Source organism: Apteryx mantelli, chromosome 3, assembly GCF_036417845.1.
Source record: "Apteryx mantelli isolate bAptMan1 chromosome 3, bAptMan1.hap1, whole genome shotgun sequence".
NCBI classification, from domain to species: Eukaryota; Metazoa; Chordata; class Aves; order Apterygiformes; family Apterygidae; genus Apteryx; species Apteryx mantelli.
The window spans coordinates 97,582,599-97,605,127 of NC_089980.1; the positions used below are offsets into that span (position 1 = coordinate 97,582,599).

At 41.9% G+C, this 22,529-nt stretch overlaps 1 protein-coding gene across 1 annotated transcript in view; it reads left to right on the top strand.

Moving 5' to 3' along the window:
- The window catches only part of BACH2 (BTB domain and CNC homolog 2), a 156,934-nt gene that overhangs the window by 91,491 nt on the left and 42,914 nt on the right, over positions 1–22,529 (top strand). Inside the window, exon 4 of the mRNA XM_013949013.2 lies at positions 14,514–14,768. Coding sequence (XP_013804467.1) covers positions 14,526–14,768 — 243 coding nt within the window. The 5' untranslated portion in view covers positions 14,514–14,525. The remainder of the gene's footprint in view (positions 1–14,513; positions 14,769–22,529) is intronic.

Here is a 22,529-nt window from a genome sequence, read left to right on the forward strand (position 1 = left end):
TCCATGCAGGTCTCCTGCCTCCTTTGCTTGACTTCTTACTCATAGGGATGCACCGCTCTTGAGCCTGGAGGAAGTGATGTTTGAATATTAACCAACTCTCTTGAACACTCCTTCCTTCCAGGGTCCTCACCCATGGGATTCCTCCAAGTAGGTCCCTGAAGAGGACAAAGTTTGCTCTCCTGAAGTCCAGGGTTGCGATCCTACTTGGTGCCCTGCTGCCTCCTCGCAGGATCCTGAACTCCACCATCTCATGGTCACTGCAGCCAAGGCAGCCCCCAACCTTCACATCTTCCACCAGTCCTTCTTTGTTTGTTAGTACGAGGTCCAGCAGCACACCTCTCCTTGTTGGCTCCTCCACCACCTGTGTCAAGAAGTTGTCACCAATGCTCTGCAGGAATCTCCAGGACTGTTTGTGCCTAGCTGTGTTGTCTTTCCAGCAGATATCGGGGTGGTTGAAGTCCCCCATGAGAACCAGGGCCTGGGATTGTGAGGCTACTTCCAGCTGTCTGTAGAAGGCCTCATCCACTTCCTCATCCTGATCAGGTGGCCTGTAGTAAACACCCACAACAGTGTCACCTCTGTTAGCCTGCCCTTTGATCCTTACCCATAAGCTCTCGACTCGCTCTTCATCCACCCCTAGGCACAGCTCCATACATTCCAGTTGCTCTCTCACATAAAGAGCAACTCCACCACCTCGCTTTCCTGGCCTGTCTTTCCTAAAAAGTACGTAGCCATCCATGACAGCACTCCAGTCATGCGAGCTATCCCACCATGTCTCTGTAATGGCAATGAGATCATGGCCCTGCGACCGCACACACATCTCTAGTTCTTCCTGTTTGTTCCCCAAGCTGCGTGCATTGGTGTACAGGCATTTCAGGGAGGTGATCGAGCATGCAGGTTTCCCAGGAGGGATACAAGAGGGTCCTCCATAGCCACATCCCATGCGCACTTCCCTGGCTGCATTCACCTGTTGGAGGCATCCTGACTTGAGCAGTCTTTTGCCAACTACCCTGTCACTATAACTCTCCCCTTCCCCCATCTTTCCTAGTTTAAAGCCCTCCTTACCAGGTTGGCCAACCTGTTGGCAAAGACCCGCGTGCCCCGCCTCGTGAGGTGGATCCCATCTCTCGCCATCAGTTGTTGATCTTCAAACAGGGTCCCATGGTCGTAGAAACCAAAACCCTGTTGCCAACACCAGCGGCGCAGCCAGTCATTAACCTGGAAAGTCCGTCTCCTCCTCCTCTCATCCATCCTTTTTTAAGAATGGACTGGAAAAGGTTTACAACTTGTAGCATGAGAGAGAACAGGAAAAATAGAGAGGGGAAACAGTTTGTCAAACACTATTACTTGTTAACAGTCTTAAATAATTTGACTCACAGGGCATCAAATGCCTTACATTGATCTTGTGCAACCTGAGTACAATACCTGGCATTAGATTATAAATTTATGTATGCTCAGACCTGAAAAAGGTCTGTTTTCCCTGTTTTTTTCCAAAATTAAAACCTGTTGTGTTGGCACAACATTACATTTAAAGTAAAAAGTATTGAACGCACTGGGAACTGTTGAAGAATATTCTGCCAGCTGCTCAGAAATTATGATTTTACATTGCCATCAATAACAAAAAAGTTACACTAACAAGAAGGCATCCTTTTTAAATGAAGAAATAGAAGTTGTGATAAAACATTCATTAACCAAGTATCAAAAAAGGGAAAATGAAAAAGGCAGAAATGTTGTTTGGATGGGTTTTGTATTTGCAACAATGGAAGATGTGGACAAGGAGATGTGGACACACAGGATGTGTCCATCCTGTACAGTGATGTGGATAGAACAGAAAGTTTGCTGCTTATGGCAAAGGAGGATCTGAGACAGGAGTGATTGAAATTAAACATTTTCATATCAGCAATTCTTAGTAACTTTTACATCCAGGAATCTTAAAGGAGGTGGCTGAAAAGCTCTCTTAAGTGACTGCTAATTTGTAACAAATCTTGGGAAAACAGGGAAATTCCAGAAAACTGGAGGTCTGCCAACTCTATTTCCGATATTTCAAAAAGATAAAAGGGATGTCCCGGGGAACTGTAGGCTGTCTTAGCTTGACGTCAGTCCGGGGTGAAATAGCGAAACAGCTATTTTAGGATCTGTCAAGAAAGAATTTGGAGGCTAAAAGTACAGATAAACCCAGTAACAGTTGAAGAGAGCTTGTTAAGCAAACCGGCTGTTTTTTTTTCCCTCTGACAGGACTGCACGTCTATGTGATAAACACAACTGTTGATATTGCCTATAGGAAGTCAGAGTAGATGATCTAATGGTCCTTTCTGCCTTTAAGATTTGTGAATCTTAAAAGTAATGCCTTAATTCCAATAATTCAGACAGAAAAATCAAGCTACTCTGCTTCCCTGGGATAAAATGCAGCTTAGGTTTTTAGATGTTAATCTCCTATTTGTATTGATTTGATAGCTTTTGGAGCTTTAACTATATTGATTGCATTGTAATTCTGAGGGGGCAAAGAAACCAAGTAAACTTCAAAAAGCTGCATGAAAAGCTCAACAAACAATGTAGGTATCCTGAGATGAAGATAAAATCCAAGTTCTTCGTATAAGAGTTTTCACAACTTTAAGTCCCCGTTCTTTATGCTGCCAAAGAGGCTTTCATAAGCTCCTCTGGATCTTACTGGAGAAGAAAAACTAGTCCTCACTTTCTGCTGTCTTCCTAGTCCTCTGGCAAAGGTGGAGGTACTAAATTGGCTGTACTTGTCCTCAGAACCAGGACCTAAAGGCATCACATCTTTTCTTTCCCTCTAGCCTTCTTCAGACTGCAGTTGCAGTTAGTCAAAATGCCAGCGCTCTGTCTCGTGTCCTCTCCGCTTACCCTGGCTGTAGCCTGTTAGGTGTCTGCAGCATAAGTGATTACTTTCCGCGTGCCTCTCTGATTTATTGTCTACAACAGGAAAGGCAGTTTAATTTCGGAATAAGGGCTGGTCCATGAGTAAGGGGAATTTACGTAGAAATCTAAGCATGTACCAGACTGTGAAGATGATGGGAGGATTTTCAACTCTTGTTTAAACCCGCTGACAAGAAAATGGTGATTCACAGATTCTTGCAGGATCAAGAACACAGTCAGAATCCCTTGGCATATTCTTAGTGTCCCCTTGGCACTTGCTTTTAAAGATTGTAAATGGTCATCTTGGTGATAATTTCTGGTGAATTTCTGATCACTTAACAGTTGTAAAACTGGCTGAATACTATTTTTTATATGTTGGTAGGCCTTCCAAGATTCAGACCATTAAATCTGTTGACCCCACTTGAGTAGTAACTAGAATTTTTTTTCAGATGAGTTTAGGTTTATCAATATCAATGGTTTAGGTATAAGAAAACTTTTTCCTTCAGTACATAGGCAGTCAAAAGAGAACCTTATTGCTGATACCCATTCATTTGTGAAAAACACTGCACAAGCAGATAGCGACCTTGTCTCCAAGGAAAAGGCGACACCTGTATTCCCTTCCAAGAGGAGAAGCTGCAAAGTTATACCCTAAGAAATTCTGTCCCAAATTTAACCCAGTGACCTACTGCATGCTTTCCTGCTCCTCATGCATTAATCACAACAGACACATTCCAAAGGAAGTGCCAGTGTGCAGCCCAAGGAAATGTGAAGGATATTCTAAACACCTGTTAAGTTGCTGCAAAGATGAAGAGCTTGCATTTTAGGAAAAAACAAATTGAGATCAAATTTTTCCCATAGCAGCTATGTAATATGACAGGAGAAAACGGGTTTTTATTATTCTCCCAACCTCTATGATTTGAGTAGTTGAAGATGTTAGCAGTAGTCTAGACCATATCTTTCCATGGAGACCAAACCTCCTCAGCTAGTTCTTCAGAAAGCAGTAATTAATGAAGCTTGAGAAGTGAGTGGAAAATTAACCAGGAAATGCAATTCTGAGAGAGAAGTTTTCTGTTTTCCTATGATGACATTTCACAAAAAGTTCTTGTTTTAGAAACTCATTCAACTGTAAATATTGATAGCAACCAACATTTTAAAGTACAAAGCTTCAGCATTGAACTCTACAGAGATTTTGAAGGCTAGGCTTCCCTGGGAATAAAGCAGAAGGGAAAAGCTTTTACCCAGATAACTTGTTGGCATAATCTTTCACATGAAGAGGCTGCTAAAAGGAGCAGAACAGCACTGTTGGTCATGATTTCTGGCTTCCAAATACTAGTAGTATTGGCTCAGTATCAGCCTGGCCTTCCTTTTCAAAGTCACATTAGCAAAGGAGATTTCAAACAGAGAAACATTCTATGCTATCCCAAAGTACTACGTCATACAGGGAAGTGACCCTGAATGCTTGACCAACTGTTTATGCCTCAGCAACATCATCATCTCAAATAGCATCACAGTGCAAATTGCATGCTGTAGGATACATGCGCACATGTGCAGAAGCACCCGCAGTGATCCATGTAAAATATTGAAAAGTTTAGGAAGAGGAGGAAAGCCATGTCACTGTACCACTCCTCAATGAAAGCCCCAAAACAATAATTTAAAGCAAGGAAGGCAGGACCTAACTCTCATGGACCCTTAACCAGAATCTTCAGCCACCGTTTGTGTGGGGAGACTTTAAATCTTTTCCGAGATCTCACGAAGCTACAGAGCAAGATAAAAGTAAATCACTAGATTATTTTCCCCTCTGGTTCTTTAACCTGCCAATCCAGTTTATCCAAAAGTAAGCCTAAAGGTTTTATCCTTTCCCCAAGGTGCTGAAGCCTTTGACCACTTCAGAAAAATAGAATATCTTGTTTGTTTTGCTTAGTGGTTTTCTGGCACTGTTTCAGTGTTGGGCATTCCCCATTCTGCTTTGAATAAGCTATTTTGAGTAATAGATTTGGTTCCAGTCCCCTTCCACCATAGCCAGTCACTGTAAAGACCAGCAAACGTGAAAACTATGAGAAGAGACGTTATCAGGGAAGAGCTTTTTTGTGTTTCTTACTTTCCATGTGCATATATGTTAATTGAATATCTTCTAAAAAATAAGGACAGAGGACAATTCTTCTGTTGTTCCTTCTGTCTTCCTACTCAGTCTCTCTCTCCCCAACCCATCTACTATGCCTCTCTCATGAAGGCCTCAGTGTTTATACTTAAAGAATGTTGAAAAAGCATGTTAAACTAAGCCTGACTTATTGAGTATAGGAACTAAAAATACATTATTTTTTCCTAGGTCATAAAAAGATGCACATGTATATTTTGCCTAGTAGGCCACTGTAGAATATATAAATATGAATGCACATGCCATAAATGTTAACAAAAGACCCTAAAGACTGCAAGCTATCATTACCTTGTTCAGCTGGGTTACTCTTTCAAAAAACAAAACAATAACAACACAACCCCCTAAAGTCAAGAAATGGATTTTATCTGTATGTGAAACATAAATATATTTGGACTCTTCAAAGTAGCCTCCACTGGGAATCCCTGGCTCCTTATGGTACCAATCTCTGAACAACCTGAAGCACAGTTTCTATAGAGTAGACACCTGGGGTTTAAATAAGCATTCATCATGGAGTCTATGGGCATCCTGTCTCGTCTTCTAAAAAAAACAAGAATACAAGATCCGTTGCAGAACTGAAGCAGCCGCATGTCTCTGCTCGTGTGTGCAATCTGCTGATAGTGAAGCCATTGTAAGTAACCAAAATGCGACAGGCAAATGTTATATTCAGCAGTTCTCTTTAAAGCTCTCAGCTAGGGATCAGAGTCTATCTTGCTTTCCTTTTCTCCTGGTCGCTGTCATGTTGTGCGGTAGGATTTAGCCCAATGTAGCGAACCTGGGAACTGACTTTTGCAATGGGACTTAGTTCCTGTAGCAAACATCTGGGCACCGTGGCGGTTTATGGCCATGCAAAAGCAGCCGTTTCACTGTCGAGGACTCAACAGTGTTCCTGTCTATTTTTGGTATTCTCATCTGCAAATACTTCGAAAGCATGTGAAGCATGCCTTAGAGAAACAGGGCTGAGAGGGGACAGCTTCTGCCCAGCTCTTGGCCAGCTCCTGCTCATTGCCCCAGCAAAGCTCCATGGTGGCTGACTGGTCTGTGGCCCTTGGGCCATGCAAAGCTTTTAGGCAATCTGCAGGGTGCTCACGGGGCAGGAAACGCAGTGGCTTGTGCTGCAGCCATGCAAGCAGCAGCTCCTCGGTGATGGGAATTGGTGCCTGCAGGAGGCCAGCGTTATCCATTGCCCTGCTGTGTGCCCAGCCAGCCTTCTCCTGCAGTGCACCCTCAGTTAAATCCTGTCTGAGTTACTCCTAAATATCCTCCTTCCAGCTCATGGTCAAAGGAAGATCTTTCTTTGAGGTGGCAGGGTCAGCAACATCAGCTGTGGCTGAGCTAGCAGCGATGCGTGTCCCCAGTTGCCGAAGAACACTTTATAATGTCTTCTCCACTTGGCAGTATATCTTTTGCTTTATAGCAGAAGTTCCTTGAACAATGTGAAAAGCTCATTTCTGAAGACATTCTTGCTAATGGTTCTGGCACCCGCAGTATGTTTGGCAGTAGGCAGGCCCATGCAGCCTGACGGTCCGTTATTCTATTTTCAGTTATCTGGGGTGCTCAAAGAAGAAGACATTAATATTGCTGAGGATGACATAGCAAATTACTACTGCTCCCTAACCTTTTTAAATTGCTAACACTGTTGTAATCTGTAATTACAGAAATCAGTGTGAGAATTGTGGCACTGTGTAATTATCTTTCCTGATACTTTATTGCTGTATGAATTATTAATTAAAATCAGTCTTGTATAGTATTTGCAGCAATTAGGAAGAATAATGTATAATTAAATTTCATTATTTCTATTTTTGTGCTGGTGTTTTATGATGTTGTAATTGATAATTAATTGGTTAAAAATTCACACAGTTCTTGGGAGTTTCATATGACTATGACTGCTTGGTATTCAGCATTTATTAATTGAATAATGGGCTCACTGAAGAGACCTTTGTATATAGTCTCCTGTCATTACAGCGAGCTCTCAAAATTGGTGAATTAATCATTAGGCTTTTCAATAGTTTCTTTAAAAGGAAAGCAGTGACAGTATAATCATATCCTTTGTTGTTACATCTATAATTGAGAGATCGCAATAACCAATTATCACGATGGTCATTTTAAGAGCTCTGAAGTGCCAGTTATTGATACATTTCTTTAATACCAAAGTGTTGATTGCGTAAAATGAGTCTTTTCATAGAAAAGTGTATTAGGAGATGGGGAAGGAAGCCCTGGAAAAATATTTTCCTCACACTTGCTACTTAAGAACAGTGCATGTTTATCCCTAGAAACTGCCAAATCTAATGTGGTTTTGCTGCCATGTGTCAGAGGTACTAGTTCCGCTCAATTTTATCATCACAGTTGGAAAGTGATGCTCCTTTTATCGTCGCTGGGTTTGAGGTAACCGTTTTCATGTGAGGTAACCATTCCCCCCCGCCGCTTTTTCCCTAGTGCCTTTTGCTAAATTAGTAGAAAAAATAAATTGGTAGAAAACGTCAGAACACAAGAACATTTTTCACACTCTGTGTCCTATTGAAAAGAAATACTGTTAGACATTTACATGCAAATGTGCTGTGCAGACTGCCCAGCTGCCTCTGACCAGAGAGCCTCATATGTGTTCAAGCTGTCCGCTTCAAGTTATTCCTAAGTGTCTTTTTTTTTATTTTTATATGAGTTGGTTGGAAGACTGTGAAATGGAACTAAAAATAACCGCAGTCCAGTGTTGTTCCTCTCACAACACGATCAGGAGAAAGCTGCGAGTCACCTTGTATATCAGGATATAAAGTGAGCCGTAGCATATGCTTCCAAGCTAAACCTACAGTTCATTTTACACTGGGTCAATGTAAAACAGTGTCACTGGTACTCCGATTCCTTAAGTGGGAAATCACAGAGTGTTATCAGTTGGCTTCCGTGCCAAAATATAATGTTATAGACATAATGAGGAGATACCAATAAGGCTTTGCTGACCTTTACAGTGAAGTTCTTGGGACTCCTATGCATACTCCTGTGGCTCTGATATAGGGCTTACACCTCACGGGATGCAAAGTGATCTTGTGCTTCAGGGTGCCCTTATGCCTCATTTTTTCACCATCGCTTTCCTCGTAGGTGTTTTGCCACAGAAGGACTGCGAGGACCCTTCTGCTGCAGCTTGTGCACCTTTTACGGGGGTATGGGGGGGCGAGTGGTCAGGGAGGCACCTACGGAGGGGGCAGGTTTGGATTTTCGCCTGTGTTTGCATCAGCCAAGTAATTTCTTTCCCAGACAGTGGTGGGATGGTCAGAACAGATGGGGGAAGACAGGGTCTCCCCGGGCAGTCTGTTGTTGACCAGTGCCCCAAAGCATGCAAATTCTTGTCCTGTGTGAACTTGTATCCTGATTAATGTGGCCGTGGATATTTTTATGAGGTGTAACTAATCCTTTCACAAGTTTCTTTCCCCAGGAACCTGCAAGGGTGGTCATTTCCACAGACTGGAGTTATTGCAGTTACAGTGGAATATCCCCAAAAAAACAAAACAAAACTCTCCAAAGCATCTTCCTGTGTAGCGCAGGGTACAATTTCAGTACGTGTGTATGGTCAGGAATCAAAACTTGTTTTTAAAAACTCTGCATATGTCTTCCTTCTTTTACTGGGGTGTCCTCTTGTATTTGTAACATCAGAGACAATAAATAGTAGTGCCGCTTTGACCTTTTATCCTCTATTTTGCATTATTTGTAGGTTCTTTATAAAATCAGTCATGCGTGTTGTCTTTAGAAGGGCTCTTTCTCTTCCCTCACCAGTAATCACTTCCATTGTCCTCCTGAGGATTTCTTTTCTCCCTTTTTCAACATTGATAATCAGATATGGACACTACACTACACTAGAAGTGACTAGAAAATATCTCTCCTCTTTTAAATATTTCTCTTTCTTAGCGCTGCCTTTGAGTCTAACTTTATTGGATACCTTTAAAGCTATAGGTGATGATACTCCAGTCTTTCTTCTTCCTGAGAGATTCCAAATTGACTGTAAAGAATCAATTAGTTGCTGAAATTATATTTTGTTCTGTTTGCCACCTGTGTGCAATAGATTGCCCTGGATATAGTCTGTCACCCTGTCATTGACTTAATTCTTTGTTTTATTAAGTCTTTCTGAAATTCCCAACAATTCATATTACCTTTGACATTTGAACTGATTTTATCAATTTTCAATCTCCCTGACATGTGTGGACTTCTAGGTCTCTGATAAATGTAGGATCATGGGATAATTCAGTTTGGAAGGGACCTCAGGAGGTCTCATCCAACCTCCTGCTCAATGCAGGTTGGCTAGAGAGACCAGCTGGAGATCAAAACAGCTTGCTCAGGGCTGTGTCTAGTCTGTCCTTGAAAGTCTCCAAGGATGCAGATGGCACAACATCTCCGGGCGACCTGTCCCTCAGTTCTTCCTGATACCCAGTCTAAACCTCTCTTGTTTCAACTTATGTCCGTTGTCTCTTGTCATCCCACCATGCACCACTGTGCAGAGCCTGGCTCCATCTTCTTGATGATGTCCCCATATGTAGCAGCAGGCTGCTATTAGGTCCCCTAGGATTCCCAGCAGTCTCCCATCCAACCTGCTTAGCTTTGGACCCTGCAGAGCTTTGGAGATCAAATAAGCTTGGGTGTGTTGAGGGTGGTGTGGCTGTAGGCTGCTGTCAGCTGGTGCTGCTGCTGTGTCCTGTCTTGCGGTGTTTCACTGTTCACCTGCTGAAAATGGACCATGTATCCCTGCTCTGTTTAACACAGTTTAACCTAAGTCATTTCCAGTCTGGTACAGCTTCTCACCTTATGACAGTTGAGCTTCTCTAGCAGCCTTTTGTAAAGGTTTTATCAAAGGATTTTTGAAAGTCAACACTAATTACATATACCAATGTTCCTTACTGCTAATTTGACACACTTCAAGAATTCTGATAGAGCAGATCAGAGACATGAGTTTCCCTTTGCAGAAGCCATGCTGCTTTGTCATGATGATAATTTGCTTGGTTAAGTGTTCTGTAACTCCACCATGATCTAGATTTACCTTTTCATGTAATTAACCCAGTTCTGAAGCAAGACTTTCTGGTCTGTAATGATAAAAGGTTTTCTCTTCCTGATGAGTCCCTTTAAGAACAGATACTGCATTGCCTGCCCTCTAATCTTGCCAGATTGGAGCTGGTTTTCATAATAGGTAATGTAATTTTGGTAGCAGCTCAGCCAGTTTGTTCATAAGTTCCTGGAGAGTTATGCATGAATGCCAGCCCGTTTGATGACTTCCTGCAAACGTAAGTGATGTGGATATTCCACGAGCAACTTTTTTGGTCTCTTGATGCTTAGTGTGCCTCCTCCTTGCTAGCCATGCAGGAGGCTCTGTGGGATCTCCCACCAGTCTCTGTGGAAGTACTGTGTAAGCAAAGTTCCAGTTTGCTTTGCTGCAGTTGCTGGCCTGTAGCAATTTTTTTGTGTGAGGTTTCAATGGTGCTTTCCTTGCCCACAATAGTTCTTGCCAGTTTCTGGAAAGTTTTGTTTCAAAGAGACTTTTTCTGGCAGTATGTTGACCTATATGCAAACAAACGCACAGCATGTTCTTTCGAGCTGGAGAAGGGCTTGCTACGTCATTCTGTCTTCAGTTTGAAAGAAGTAGCAAGTGTGTTACAATCATTTCTATGAAGAAGATTCTGCAAGCTCAGCGTAATACTGAGTTCAGCAAAAAATTACGCATTTTGAATTAACCCTGTATAAGAGAGTTCCACCTCTACTTGCATCAGAGTTCAGGATCAATACCTGATCTCTGCTTTTCTCTTCCAGGGAGAAAAAAAAAACAAAAGATGGAATTCTGGTTGCTCTCTTACTACTACATGCCAAAGCCCTAAGGTGACCTCTTTGCACTCTCAACCCTCTCTCCATGAAAATAAACAATGCATTTCCCAGTGCAGGGCTTCACCATCTTGCTCCTGTCCTGCAGTATAAAACCCTCTTGGATAGGAAACACCCCATACCTAGAGGTCACTCAGTCTCCTCTAGATCATGGAGAGGGGAAGACAGTAAATCACTTTTGTTGACACATTAAAAGCTGATAAATAGGTGGTCCTGAGCCCTAGCCTAGCCCTGGCCTCCCTGTGCACAATTCAGGGCTCCGTGTGCTTCCGGAGGTGGCCAAGTGCACAGCGAGGGGAAGTTTGTACCTGACCAAGATTGCAGCCACCAGCCAAGGCATCCCTGCAGGGTGCCAGGAGCATGTCGTGGAGCTGCTTTCAGGAAGCCCCTGGTTGTCGGAGGCTGTCACGAAGTCGCAACTGTAATTAAAGACTGCCAGAGTCTTAGAAACGCCTTAGCAACTGGAGCGGTGGGATTGAGATCCTTCCCAGGAGCATGGCTAGTGACCCACCAGAGCAGGAGGTGCAGTTACAGTACTGGATCAATCACATTTCCTAGCACAGAAGACAGGCTCACTCACCAGTGGGGAAATACGCCGTGGTATCTTCAGCCCTTACAGGGCATAAAACCAATTTTAAAAAATACTCTTAATGAGAGCTGTAGTTAAAAAGTAGGAAATTACTAATTAGTAACCAAATTCAGTGTTTGATTCACAGAAATTGCACTATTACTGTAAAAAAAGGAGTGCAATTTCAGGCAAAGGGTATTTTTTTAAAAAAAAATGAAAATGTAATTGATTTTCTGTTCATTACCTGCCAGGTTTCAGACTTCTTGGACATTTCGTCATCACCTCAGACATTACAGGCATAAGACGTGCCTGGAAAAAAAATTTTGAAAAGCTTTCCCCATTGCATTGTCATTTGCAACTCTCAGATTTTCCCACTAGATTGTTCTTGTAAACTCTTGCATTTCATAGCACGCAAGAGTGACCACTTAGAACCTCACTGTAACGTTATCGTTAGCATCAGAGCTCAGTTATACAGAAAACTATGAGTGGGATGAGCTAAGTATCATTTTCTCTTTTACCTCACCATAGTGCTAATAAAATGATTGCTGTCTATTCTTCTCACCAGTCTCACTTCATGAGAAAAAAAGAATTTAGTGAATTTTCTTCTGCTTAAGAAAGCCAGCCTTTAACATTAAAAAAAAAAGTCTCCCTCCCCTACTATATACAGATAGATTTGTATCTTTTCTGTAGATAAAAAGTCAGTGAAGGGATACTGGATATTGGGTTGCTCTTTTTAATGTAGGCGTTTCAGCTGCGTACTCAGAAACATAGCGTGAGTCAGCAGTAAATACTGAAAATATCAGTAAAAGAGAAGTTGTAAGCATTCCATTAAGAAATCCAGTAATATTATACTTCTGTAATGTTGGCGAAAATACCTATTTTGTAAAAAGAGGCATTGTAACCTCTGACTTTTAAATACTCCTATAAAGCTAGAGAAGTTGGAGAGTTTCTTTAGAAGTTTAGTATATATTTAGAAAGAAGCAAGCAGATCCTCTTAAATCCATTCTTGGCTAGATTACTAGTATCTTTTGAATTACAACTTTAAGAAAAGGGTGTCCTGGTTTGAATGTACGGCAAGAGAAATATTTTGAAGTCATTTGGTAGGTACTTGTGTACTCGTAAATTCTAAAAGAAACCGAAAATGCTTAAAGATCCACTTTAACAAAGGAACAAAGGAGAAAGTCTGCTTCCACTTTTTACAGTAGTCAGATATTTGCAGCGCAACAGTATTATGCCGAAATACACTGGTTTGTAAGCCTTAGCACTGTATGCTTCTGAATCTCACCTCACAGAGTGCTGCTGTTGTTTGTGATAAGGAAAATAAATAATTCTGTAAAATACCTGAATTTTGCATGTGTATACGGCTTCCCTTTCGGCAGCAGATCTCAGAAGACTGGCAACTTGTAGTCAGAACAGCAGCGTTCGGATTAAGCCTAAGTGTCTATACATAAGGACTTCACAGCTGAGAAAGTTGAGTGCATGAGGACTGGTTTTGTCGTTTCTTTGTCTTTGACAGGTTTTTCTTTTTAAACTAAGATGTGATTTTCTAGTCTGTGACTGAATAGTGACTTGCACATTTTTGCCAACTTAGTCATCAGTTTGTTCTGCTTCGGCCTGAAAAACTTAAGTTCTTCTTTCTGCATGTGCACATCTTTTATATGTCTTTATGCAGTCATATGGGGAAAATAAAAATGATAGTCTTTTGCTAGAATAATACATACAAATAAAATAATCCTTTTTCCCATTTAAGCCTTAAAACAAGTGTATTCAGTTTGTGTTGAGGTAGGCAGTGCATTCAGATATGGCATAGGGTTTAACACTTTTCTAGTCAGAGGAATTAAAATGGGAAAACAAAGCAAACGGGATTCAGTTAGGTGCTCAGTGGAAAGGTTTGGGTAAGAGAAAAAAGACTTCAGTGTGCCAAGGGTAAGAGAAAAATTACTTCATCGTGTCCAAGTGTGCATGGGGTTCATGCAGCATTGGGTACTCAGGGAAGTTGACATCCCACCACCACTACCACCACCAGAAGTCTAATCCCCGTGTTCAAAGGCACAGACAGTTCTGTATATGTCAGAAATTGCAGAACAGCAGGCTGGGAACTTCCCAGTTCAGAAACTTGTAATGAATATTTTACATCCTACAAATGTCTGGTCTGTTGTCAGTACACAGAGACTTACGACTTATCTCGAGGCAGGAGCAAACCCCAGCACCCACATGCTGCCCTGCCACCTATAGCTGGAGTTCCACATAGGTCAGGGGATTTCTTATGTATATGAGTCTGGAATTCAGAAAGTGCCCTTTTCTGTAAATGACATTAAACCCCCAGTGAACGTGCGTTGCCTTAGCCATACCTGGAAATGAACTTTTTCTAAAGCCACTAAAAATCTTGCTCTCCCCCTTAAGGTTTAAAATATCTTTAATTCCTATTGAGAAATTAGGTCACTGTAGTTAGTGACTTGCCTTCATCAAGTACAGTTCCATCTCCCTTCTCACTTGAGCAGCAGTCCTCAGGGTAAACATGGAGCACTGTCCACTTGGGTACAGGCTGAGTTTTCGAGGGTTTTTCCCCTTAAGGTGAAAATGAAAGAAGCAAGGACAAAACTCTTTTTTCACTATTAGAAGACCGAAGTGTCACTCTTGCTTATTTTTGCTGCAATCTTCTAAAATTTCCCATGTAATTTTATTGCATCTGCTAAATCAAGAATTGCAGATGCACAGTAGTTTGTCGAAGGGTTTTGACAGAAAGCGCTTTGCATTCCAGCCTAAACTCTATTTTGGCTTTTATGAGGGGAGGGATTGGGGGGGGGGGGGGAGAAAGACCTGCTAATCGAAGTGTGGCGGGCTGCAAACCAATGACACAAACGCCCTTCCAGATCCCTTCCCCGAGCAACTTGCTCTGACTAAGAATTAACGTGCCGCTCAGCAGTTCTGCCGCCACAATCGTGCCAGACCCAGCGAGGATGACGTAACCTCCCCGCTGCGCTCGGAGCGCGCTAACCGCGGGCGCCCGCCGGCTGTGTTTCTCCTCACTGCCTGTTTGTTTGTTTGTTTGTTTTTGTGTTTCAGGGTGTGAACGGAATGTCTGTGGATGAGAAGACTGAATCCCCCATGTATGTGTATGAGTCAACAGTGCATTGTACCAATATTCTCCTGTGCTTGAATGACCAGCGGAAGCAGGATATTCTCTGTGATGTGACTCTGATCGTGGAGGGGAAGGAGTTCCGCGCCCACCGGGCTGTGCTGGCCGCCTGCAGTGAATACTTCTTGCAGGCCTTGGTAGGGCAGACGGAAAATGACCTGGTTGTCAGCCTGCCAGAAGAGGTACAGTATGTCATCGTTTCTCAGCCGTAAACACCATCCTCTCTTTGCCACACAGTGAGGAAAGCCGTTTTGCGCTCTGCCGAGGTGCAAGGCGGCTAGCCGGCGGGGTCGCGGGCCGGTCGGAAGGCGGCGTGGTTTTCGGGGCCTCCCGCGGCACAGCTGCTGCTGGGCTTTTTGTGTTTGGGTTGCTTGCGAATTGCTGGAAGCCCTTGGGGAGTTAAAGAATGAACAAATTCACCAACCTTCCTTGCTGGGGGAAAGCGAAACCTGCCAGCGTTTCTAGCAGTTACTATAGCAAAGCTTTAAAACATTTCAGCTTGCCGTTCTCACCATGGCTGAAAGAGTAGTACCCACACAGAGGTCACTTAATTACTATAGCTTCCTTCAGTACATTATCAGTACCCTAATATTCTTCTGGCTCTCCAGACAGGAAATTTGAAAGGGATCACTTGGCTGTTAGACAGCAGGTTATTGTTGAAAAATCATTTAAACTGTCACATTATTTTGGAGTCTCATTGCTATCCACCCCTTTCCAGCAGCTCATATCCTTGTTCTTGTCTTCCCCCTTTCCTGTATCTCATTCAGCCTAGCTTCCTTTCTCTTCCCTGCACAACTAGTTTGGGATTTAACGGCTTCAGGACATGTGTTTTCCACTAAGAAAGCAAAGCTGAACAAATTCTTTCAAAAAGCAAGGTTTTTCTCATGCAGAGTGGCTCACACAGCAGGAAGCAAAGGGATGTAGAAAATACATACCTCACTGGAAAGTTTACTTTGTTTTACCACAAAATCTCACTGGCTGACTTCCACCCCCAGTGTAATTTCCTCACAGCTCTAAGCTTGTGATATCAGAGCTACCGCCGGGCACACTGGTGGCTTTGCCGCGAGGAGAGAGGAGGCACTCAGCTGCTGACAAATCCTCCCATCACCACCCACCGCGTCCCCCCGTGTGGTGCTGCTGCCACCTGGCAGAAGGGCCTCTCTGCGGTGCCAACACTGCCTGCCCCGGGGTGTCCTGTTCAAGCTTGTAGTTCAAGGGACGTTGATGTCCCCAAGGGAAGCGAAGGCAATCAGTCAACAGGAAGATTTTCTGGTATACAGAATGAGGTGAACATCTCTTTCAACATTATTTGCTTAAAGCCCACTAAGAAGTACTATACATTTTTAAATCATGACAGGTGACTGAAGTGTCATGCACCTTTTTTCCCCTCTGAGTTAGCTCTCCTGAGACTCTAGTGGTGTCATGACATTGTCATGGCACAAATTGGAGGGTATGAGAAGAAATAGGTCACCGGGTGTGACTTCATGAGTCTTGACACTGAATATTACTCATGAAGAAATTTTAACCCAGACATTTTGCATAAGAGTTTAGATGTATCGCAGCAGACATGCTAGGATGCACACTGTGATTCTACACAGCGTCCACTAATAATTTCCAGTGGAAGAATGGTGTTTCAGTTGGTGCCGCCCAGCTTTTAAGCTACAAAGCAAGGGTGGGAGCAGAGAGGTCACAGAGCACATGGGGTGGGGTGGTACAGAGGCATGAGGAGACAGGAGAGTGTCCACGCTGCTCTGCAAAGCCTTCAAGAGACCGCTACAGTGTGTGACACTGGTCCAGATATATCAAGAAAAATCACTGAAACTCTAATAAGTATATAGACGTGTGAGAAGAGTGACTAGGATGATGAGAAGAATGAGCCTGGCTTAAAGGAGGAGAAGAAAAGACTAGTGACGAGTGTGCCCAGCTACTGCTCCGTCTAGGCAGAGAGCTTTAGACAGGGGCAGAGTTTCTCTTTAAGACTAAAAGACAATGTCAACACAAGGATTGACGAGTATCAACTGGCTTTTAAAAAGTAAAATTAGATTGGAAATTAGCAGATTTTGGATCGCAGCAGTGGTGAGGGGCTGAGGCAGGCAGCCAGTGACAGGAATAGGGTGGGACTCCATTTGCAAAAAGATCATCGTGTGTCTGCCTGCACGGCCAGGGGACTGGATTCGGTGACACGGTCCCGTGTTCATATGACAAAACAGTTAAAACGCGAAGATTTGTCTTTATGTATGTCTTATGCGAGATACTGCATAAAAAAAAATTCCTCCGGTCCAACCATAAATGAATCCTATTTAAGTGAATCCCCTTTAGATAAATGAAGTGTAATTACTGGGATTTTACATTTTAAAATATATCTCAGTGAAAAATCAAAAAGCTCTAGTGAATTAGGGTTAAATTGTCTGCTGTCGTAGCTCTGCTGAAGTCAGTGGATTTGCAGAAGAAAATAATCTAATTCTTAAGGTTTTTTTCAGTACTCTGAAACTGTCGTGTTTCACCTGAGAGCTATACCATTATTTTGCCATATGCCTAGATTAGTTGCAGAGCACCAAGGCTTTAACTTTTTCAAACTGGAAAAGAACTCTTGGCCTAAAGAAAAAAGGTGCCTACAGTTACTAATGCCTAGTTGTACAGATATTTTCCACATGCAAATTAATTTCTGATAACTCCATGGAATCTAATTTGCGCAGTGACTAGTTTCCTTACATCTCTTAGTCATTGGAGGTACAGAAATCTGCCCAATGCAGTTAGTTAGTTCTCAGTTATTGCTTGGCTAAGGTACACATCTCCCTGCTCGTGGTGCTGCTCTACTTCAAAATGCTGTGCACTTTGGTAGGTTCCTGTGCTAAGGTATGTGAAATGCCACCAAGAAGAGTGTCTGAGCTCCTTACAAAAGGAACAAAAACACTCTTGTTTTTAAGAGCTGATAAGGGGAAGAATCATCTTATTTATATTTTGTTAAAATAAATTAGAAAGGTCCTTTCTAGTCTGTGGTCTGCAGAACCCTGGGAACTCATGAACTAGTTCTAAAAGTTTCTGTGAGAATTGACTTAATTTGTCATGTAGGGAGTTATACCATCAGTGGAAAATTTTCAAACAGAAGTTGAAAATTAATGTCCTGGGTCAGTACATTTTTCAGGCTTAAAGATTTACCATAAGTACTTAGTTCCAATGTGTTTACGAAAAAGGATCGCTTTGTTAGTATGTTACCAAAAGAACAAAGACTGCAAATCATTCTTAAATATAGTCCTGATGATAGTTCAATACTTTTCCAAAGGTAGCAGTCAGTTCTAAGTTAAGAAAAGTATTTATAAGTCAACCATACGAGCATTGCATTTTAAATTCTGGTGTGGTTTGAAAACTGTGAAAATACATGATCATGGAGAATGGGCATTGTTGTTATTCTCAAAGATTTGATATTGGAGCAGGTATAAAAAATATGTAATTTCAATTGGGAGCCATTGTACACACACAGAATTGGGACTAGGTGAACTTAGGGCTTTTTAAACCAGTGTAAAACCTTGTGTTAGACATTTCATGTCAGTTCAAGTGTGACTTGATGTGTATTAGTTCAAACCCTCCCCTAATCAATTTAAACTAACTTAGTATGTAACTAATTTTGCATTGATTGTAGAGTTGCCATAAAGTCTTTGTTGCCAGTCTAAGTAATTTGATTTCATGCTATACCTTTTGTTAAAGCAATGTATTTTAGCATGTAGATAAACTCTTGGAAAAACAGACATGTAATAACAAGTGCTCAGATGTGGCAGTGGCATGCGATGTATCAGAACTCAGAATAGAGTTAGAGCAATAAAGTGTTTCAACTGCAGCTGAATAGAACTAATAAAAAATGTACCCCTTTAGCTGCTTACTTTTAAGCTTTTCCCTTAATTTGCAGTTTTTGCTAAACGAGTAGAACCTCATGTGCTTTTCACCCAGGGTGTTTTTCAGCAGTTTTTCAGTCTTCTTCAAGCAGCTGTTGTTAAATGCAACCCAAATTAATATTTTCCAAGAACCAAGTTTTAAGCTGTAAAGTTACTCCTTCAATCCATACCCCTAACTGTTGTTTTGTTTTATTTAATCACAAAAACTGATCTTCCTTCCTGTAACAAGGCACTTAATTAAGCTTTTAATTCATGATAAGAAGTTAAATGGCACTTAGGAGGTTTTTCTAATGGTTTCCACTTCCCATCCAGATTACAAAAAAAAGGTGTGATAGAGAGACATACACGGCTGTCAGCCAAGGGTATTGTAGGTCATGCCAATATTAGCTGGCAGCAAGCCATTATCCAATTAACATTGCTTCATCGCTGCAAGTAATAGCTCTTGAGCAGATGATTGAGTCATTCATGCTGTAGTGGTACTCTACTTTACCTGAGAAAGAGCCAGTGCTTCTTAGAATAGGCTTTTTATTCACTGTTATTACCTGCCTCGCTTTGCTAATAGAAGTGCACAGGGAGCAAGTCTGTACTGGCAAGCTGAACGCTGGATGCTGGACAGAAGAGCACCATCTATGCAAACATCTTATTCACCTTGTTTTCTGAAAACTGAGGTTTCAAATAAATGGTGAAAACATTAAAACAGCAACAACAAATAAAACCCCTTGATTGCATGAGATTCCTACAGCTTACAGATGAGTTTCCAAAGCTTAAGGAAAGAAGCAGGCAAGAAGGTGGCTGAAACATTCAAAGCTAGAATCCAAGAGTCAGCTTTTTCTCCAGACATTCATGTTTGGAATAAATTTTAGCAGAGGAGAGAACTTACTTCCTAATCTTAACAGATCTGGATTCCAGACAGTCTCTTCATGCACCAGTGAATTGTTGCAGCCCCCTCGACCTTGCTATTGGGATTTTCATGACTTTGGGGTATATGTTTTAAAAAACCTTCACAAGATCGCTGTAGCCATCAGGGCACCATGTCGCTTTATTTCTGGTGAAGTTAAGCATAGGTCTTCTGAAATAATAGGCCTGGCTTTCTGTAGCACTGGTCTAGTGTTATCATTTGTATCATAAAACAAATTGCTCCTCAAGTAGGTTGGTTAGGTTTACCTGTAAACCCTTTAATTCCTTGAATCTGGTTAGAAGAGTGGTTAATGGTGACTTTCTTCTGTGCAATGGATTATATGCAAAAATCTTCCATTCCTAGCGCAAAAGGATTAAATTGAGTTGTCTGTGGCTTAAATCTTTCAAGAGGCAAAGGGAAGCATCATCCCTTTTAGGAAGAGAGGGTGGGATGCATTTGGCGGGGGGCTTTTTGTTCGTTTCTCTGTGCAACTCTTTCTTGCTATTAGCAAAATAATGTTCAACGTATGTTAGCATACACCACATACCAAATTGCTCTGCATTCTTATTATTTTACTGCTCGCTAAAAGCTGCTGTGATATATGCCATTCCCCCACGACGTCTAGCCCTGTGAAATCTATCATCTGTTTCTTGAGTTTCCATGGGTTAACTCTCTCAGATAGTTAATCTTTGTAAGGAGAAAGGCAGGAAGGGAGATAGATTCAGGTTCAAGGCTGGCAAAAGCTGAGTGTGTTGGAAAGTGAAGGCATCCAGCACCCCTGGTGGGACTGAGCCAGTGTAGTTCTTAACTGACAGGGCCGAGAAATACTGGCAGCTGTTAACCATCCATGCCAACCCACCAGCCTGAGGAAAGGGAGTTAGCCAACAAAAGATGGCTGGGTTCAGGGGAAAATCAAAGGCAGGATGCAGGAGGTCAGCTATTACATACCCTGCCAGCTAAAGGCGATTATTCATCCTTTTTATCTCTCTAGAAATAAACAATATTCTTTTAACGTTGTCTCTTTCCTCTCTGTGTGTACTGTGTATATGTATGAATATGATATTTTTAAAGAATTCAGTGGCTGAGCTGGGAGTACTCTGCACAGGGGAGTGGAGTGGAAGAGGTGATAAATGTGGGAAAGAGGAGCAAAGAGGGTAAGAAGTAGATGTCTGCTTGGAAAGTCTGTTTCCCAGCTGGAGGGGTAGCATTGTGCCACAGGGAACAACCAAAGACTCTTAATTTGGGACTCCGAAGAGCAGTATGAGGAATAGCTACAGTTTTGTTCTCGGGGAACAGGAAGCATTAATGTGGTTTTCTCTTTACATGACCGTATCGGCTATTGATGTTCCTCACAGACTGTAATACTGGCCAGAATTGTTTCTGCTTTTGACTCAGGAGACTGCAGTGATCTGAGAGCATCCTGCTACCACCTCCCCCTTTCTCTGCAGACCTTTTGGGGAATAGTGAGAAGAGGTTTTATCCATCAGGCTTCAAACTCATTTGCACTTCAGCCTCACACCAGTGCCACTTCAATGAGTCCATATGGATGGAAGTGGGGTCTTTGGTTTCCTAAATTCATGCTATGGCATATATTATTGTTCATGCTTATTCACAGTGCTGACACTCATGACACTAGAATTGCTGGAGGCTGTAGGTCTGTACTAAGAATAAAACTGAGCATTTAGGTACATTTTGAAATGTTAAGTGACATGATACTAATTCAGGAGAAACCATGAGACAGAAATGTATGTTGTTTAATGTGTGTTGCATGTGCAGCACAGTACAAAGAACAAACATTGTGTTTTGTTTCTAGCAGTTGAGTGATAGAAATAAAACCATCAAGATGTAAAATGAAATTCCATCCATGTCTCACTGTAAAGGCTTCCAGCACTGCATGATATTTCATACCTCAAGTTTGATGAGGAAACTAGCTGCAGACTTTTCATTATGCATATCATAACTTCCACTGTTTTCTCATGAGTGGTGTCTCGCTATTGATAATTCTTTTCTGATCTTTTCCAGTGCAGAAAAGTGAAAGGCATCTCTGTTTTGGAGAGACCTAAGCTTAAAAAAACAAAACAAAAACCACTCATACATCCATATTAAGGGGTGAAAATCTGAAATAACTCCTTTGAGTTATTGAAAAATCTGAAATAACTCTGCCTGGTAGTTGTACTATTTATTTATTTATTCAGGTAAGCCTATAAAAATGTACTATAAAAGTGGAAATTGAGATTAATGCACAGAATGAAATTCACCACTGCGATAAGTGGACTCAGTTTCATTGGCTTTGTTAAAATCATGCCTGTTTCTAGTGGTAAATCTGGCTGATTGACTGTGATTGCACTTGCTATTGAAAAGACAGTTTGTAATGTGGAAACTTTCCCTCTCACAAATTGCAAACACAATTTAAAATGTTAAGTATGTCCTGGAAAGTAGGTCTTAGTGGTGGACTGTGCTAAAGGCCTGAGCAGAAGGAGTAAATATGTATTTTGGCATGTTAGCAGGAGGCCTGTGTATTTAAAGATGTATCTTGGCCTGAACGAAAATGAGGTGGCTTAACAATGACTGTGTATCATTCTTCAGTGCTGTTTGCTAGCCCACTGACCCTGCAGTCTCACAGATCTCCTCACCTCCCTGCTCCCCTTTGATTCTCATACCTTTCCTTTTTCCCCTTCTAAAAAGTTTCTTTAATGCAGGAAGACTAAATATCTACTCTTTTAAGAGTCCAGAAATACAGACTGTGCATTTGCCATTTGAATAAATGGACAGATAAGGCCCGGGTCAGAATCTAAATAAAGACACCCCTCAGCTTCACTGATGCAAGATCACAACCAGTAAGGGACTTTCTGATCCCAGTGCCAAGCCTAGCTTCATCAGTGTTCCCAAGACCCAAAGAAGATAAGGTTTTGTCTTTATATTGTACTTTTTGGCAAAGATTCCCCAGTGAATAATGTCATATTGGCTGTTCTTCTCAGCTCCTGGTGAAATTTAGCATGCTTTGGAGTGGAATATGGCAAGTATTTAAATGTTGCATTGTAGCAGTCAGCAAACATTAAGAATAGGAAATGAAGTTCAATTTGGAAACGAAATACAGGTTTTAGGTGAGCAGAAGGCAATTTAACCACACTAGGATTTGGGAATGACACAGTCCT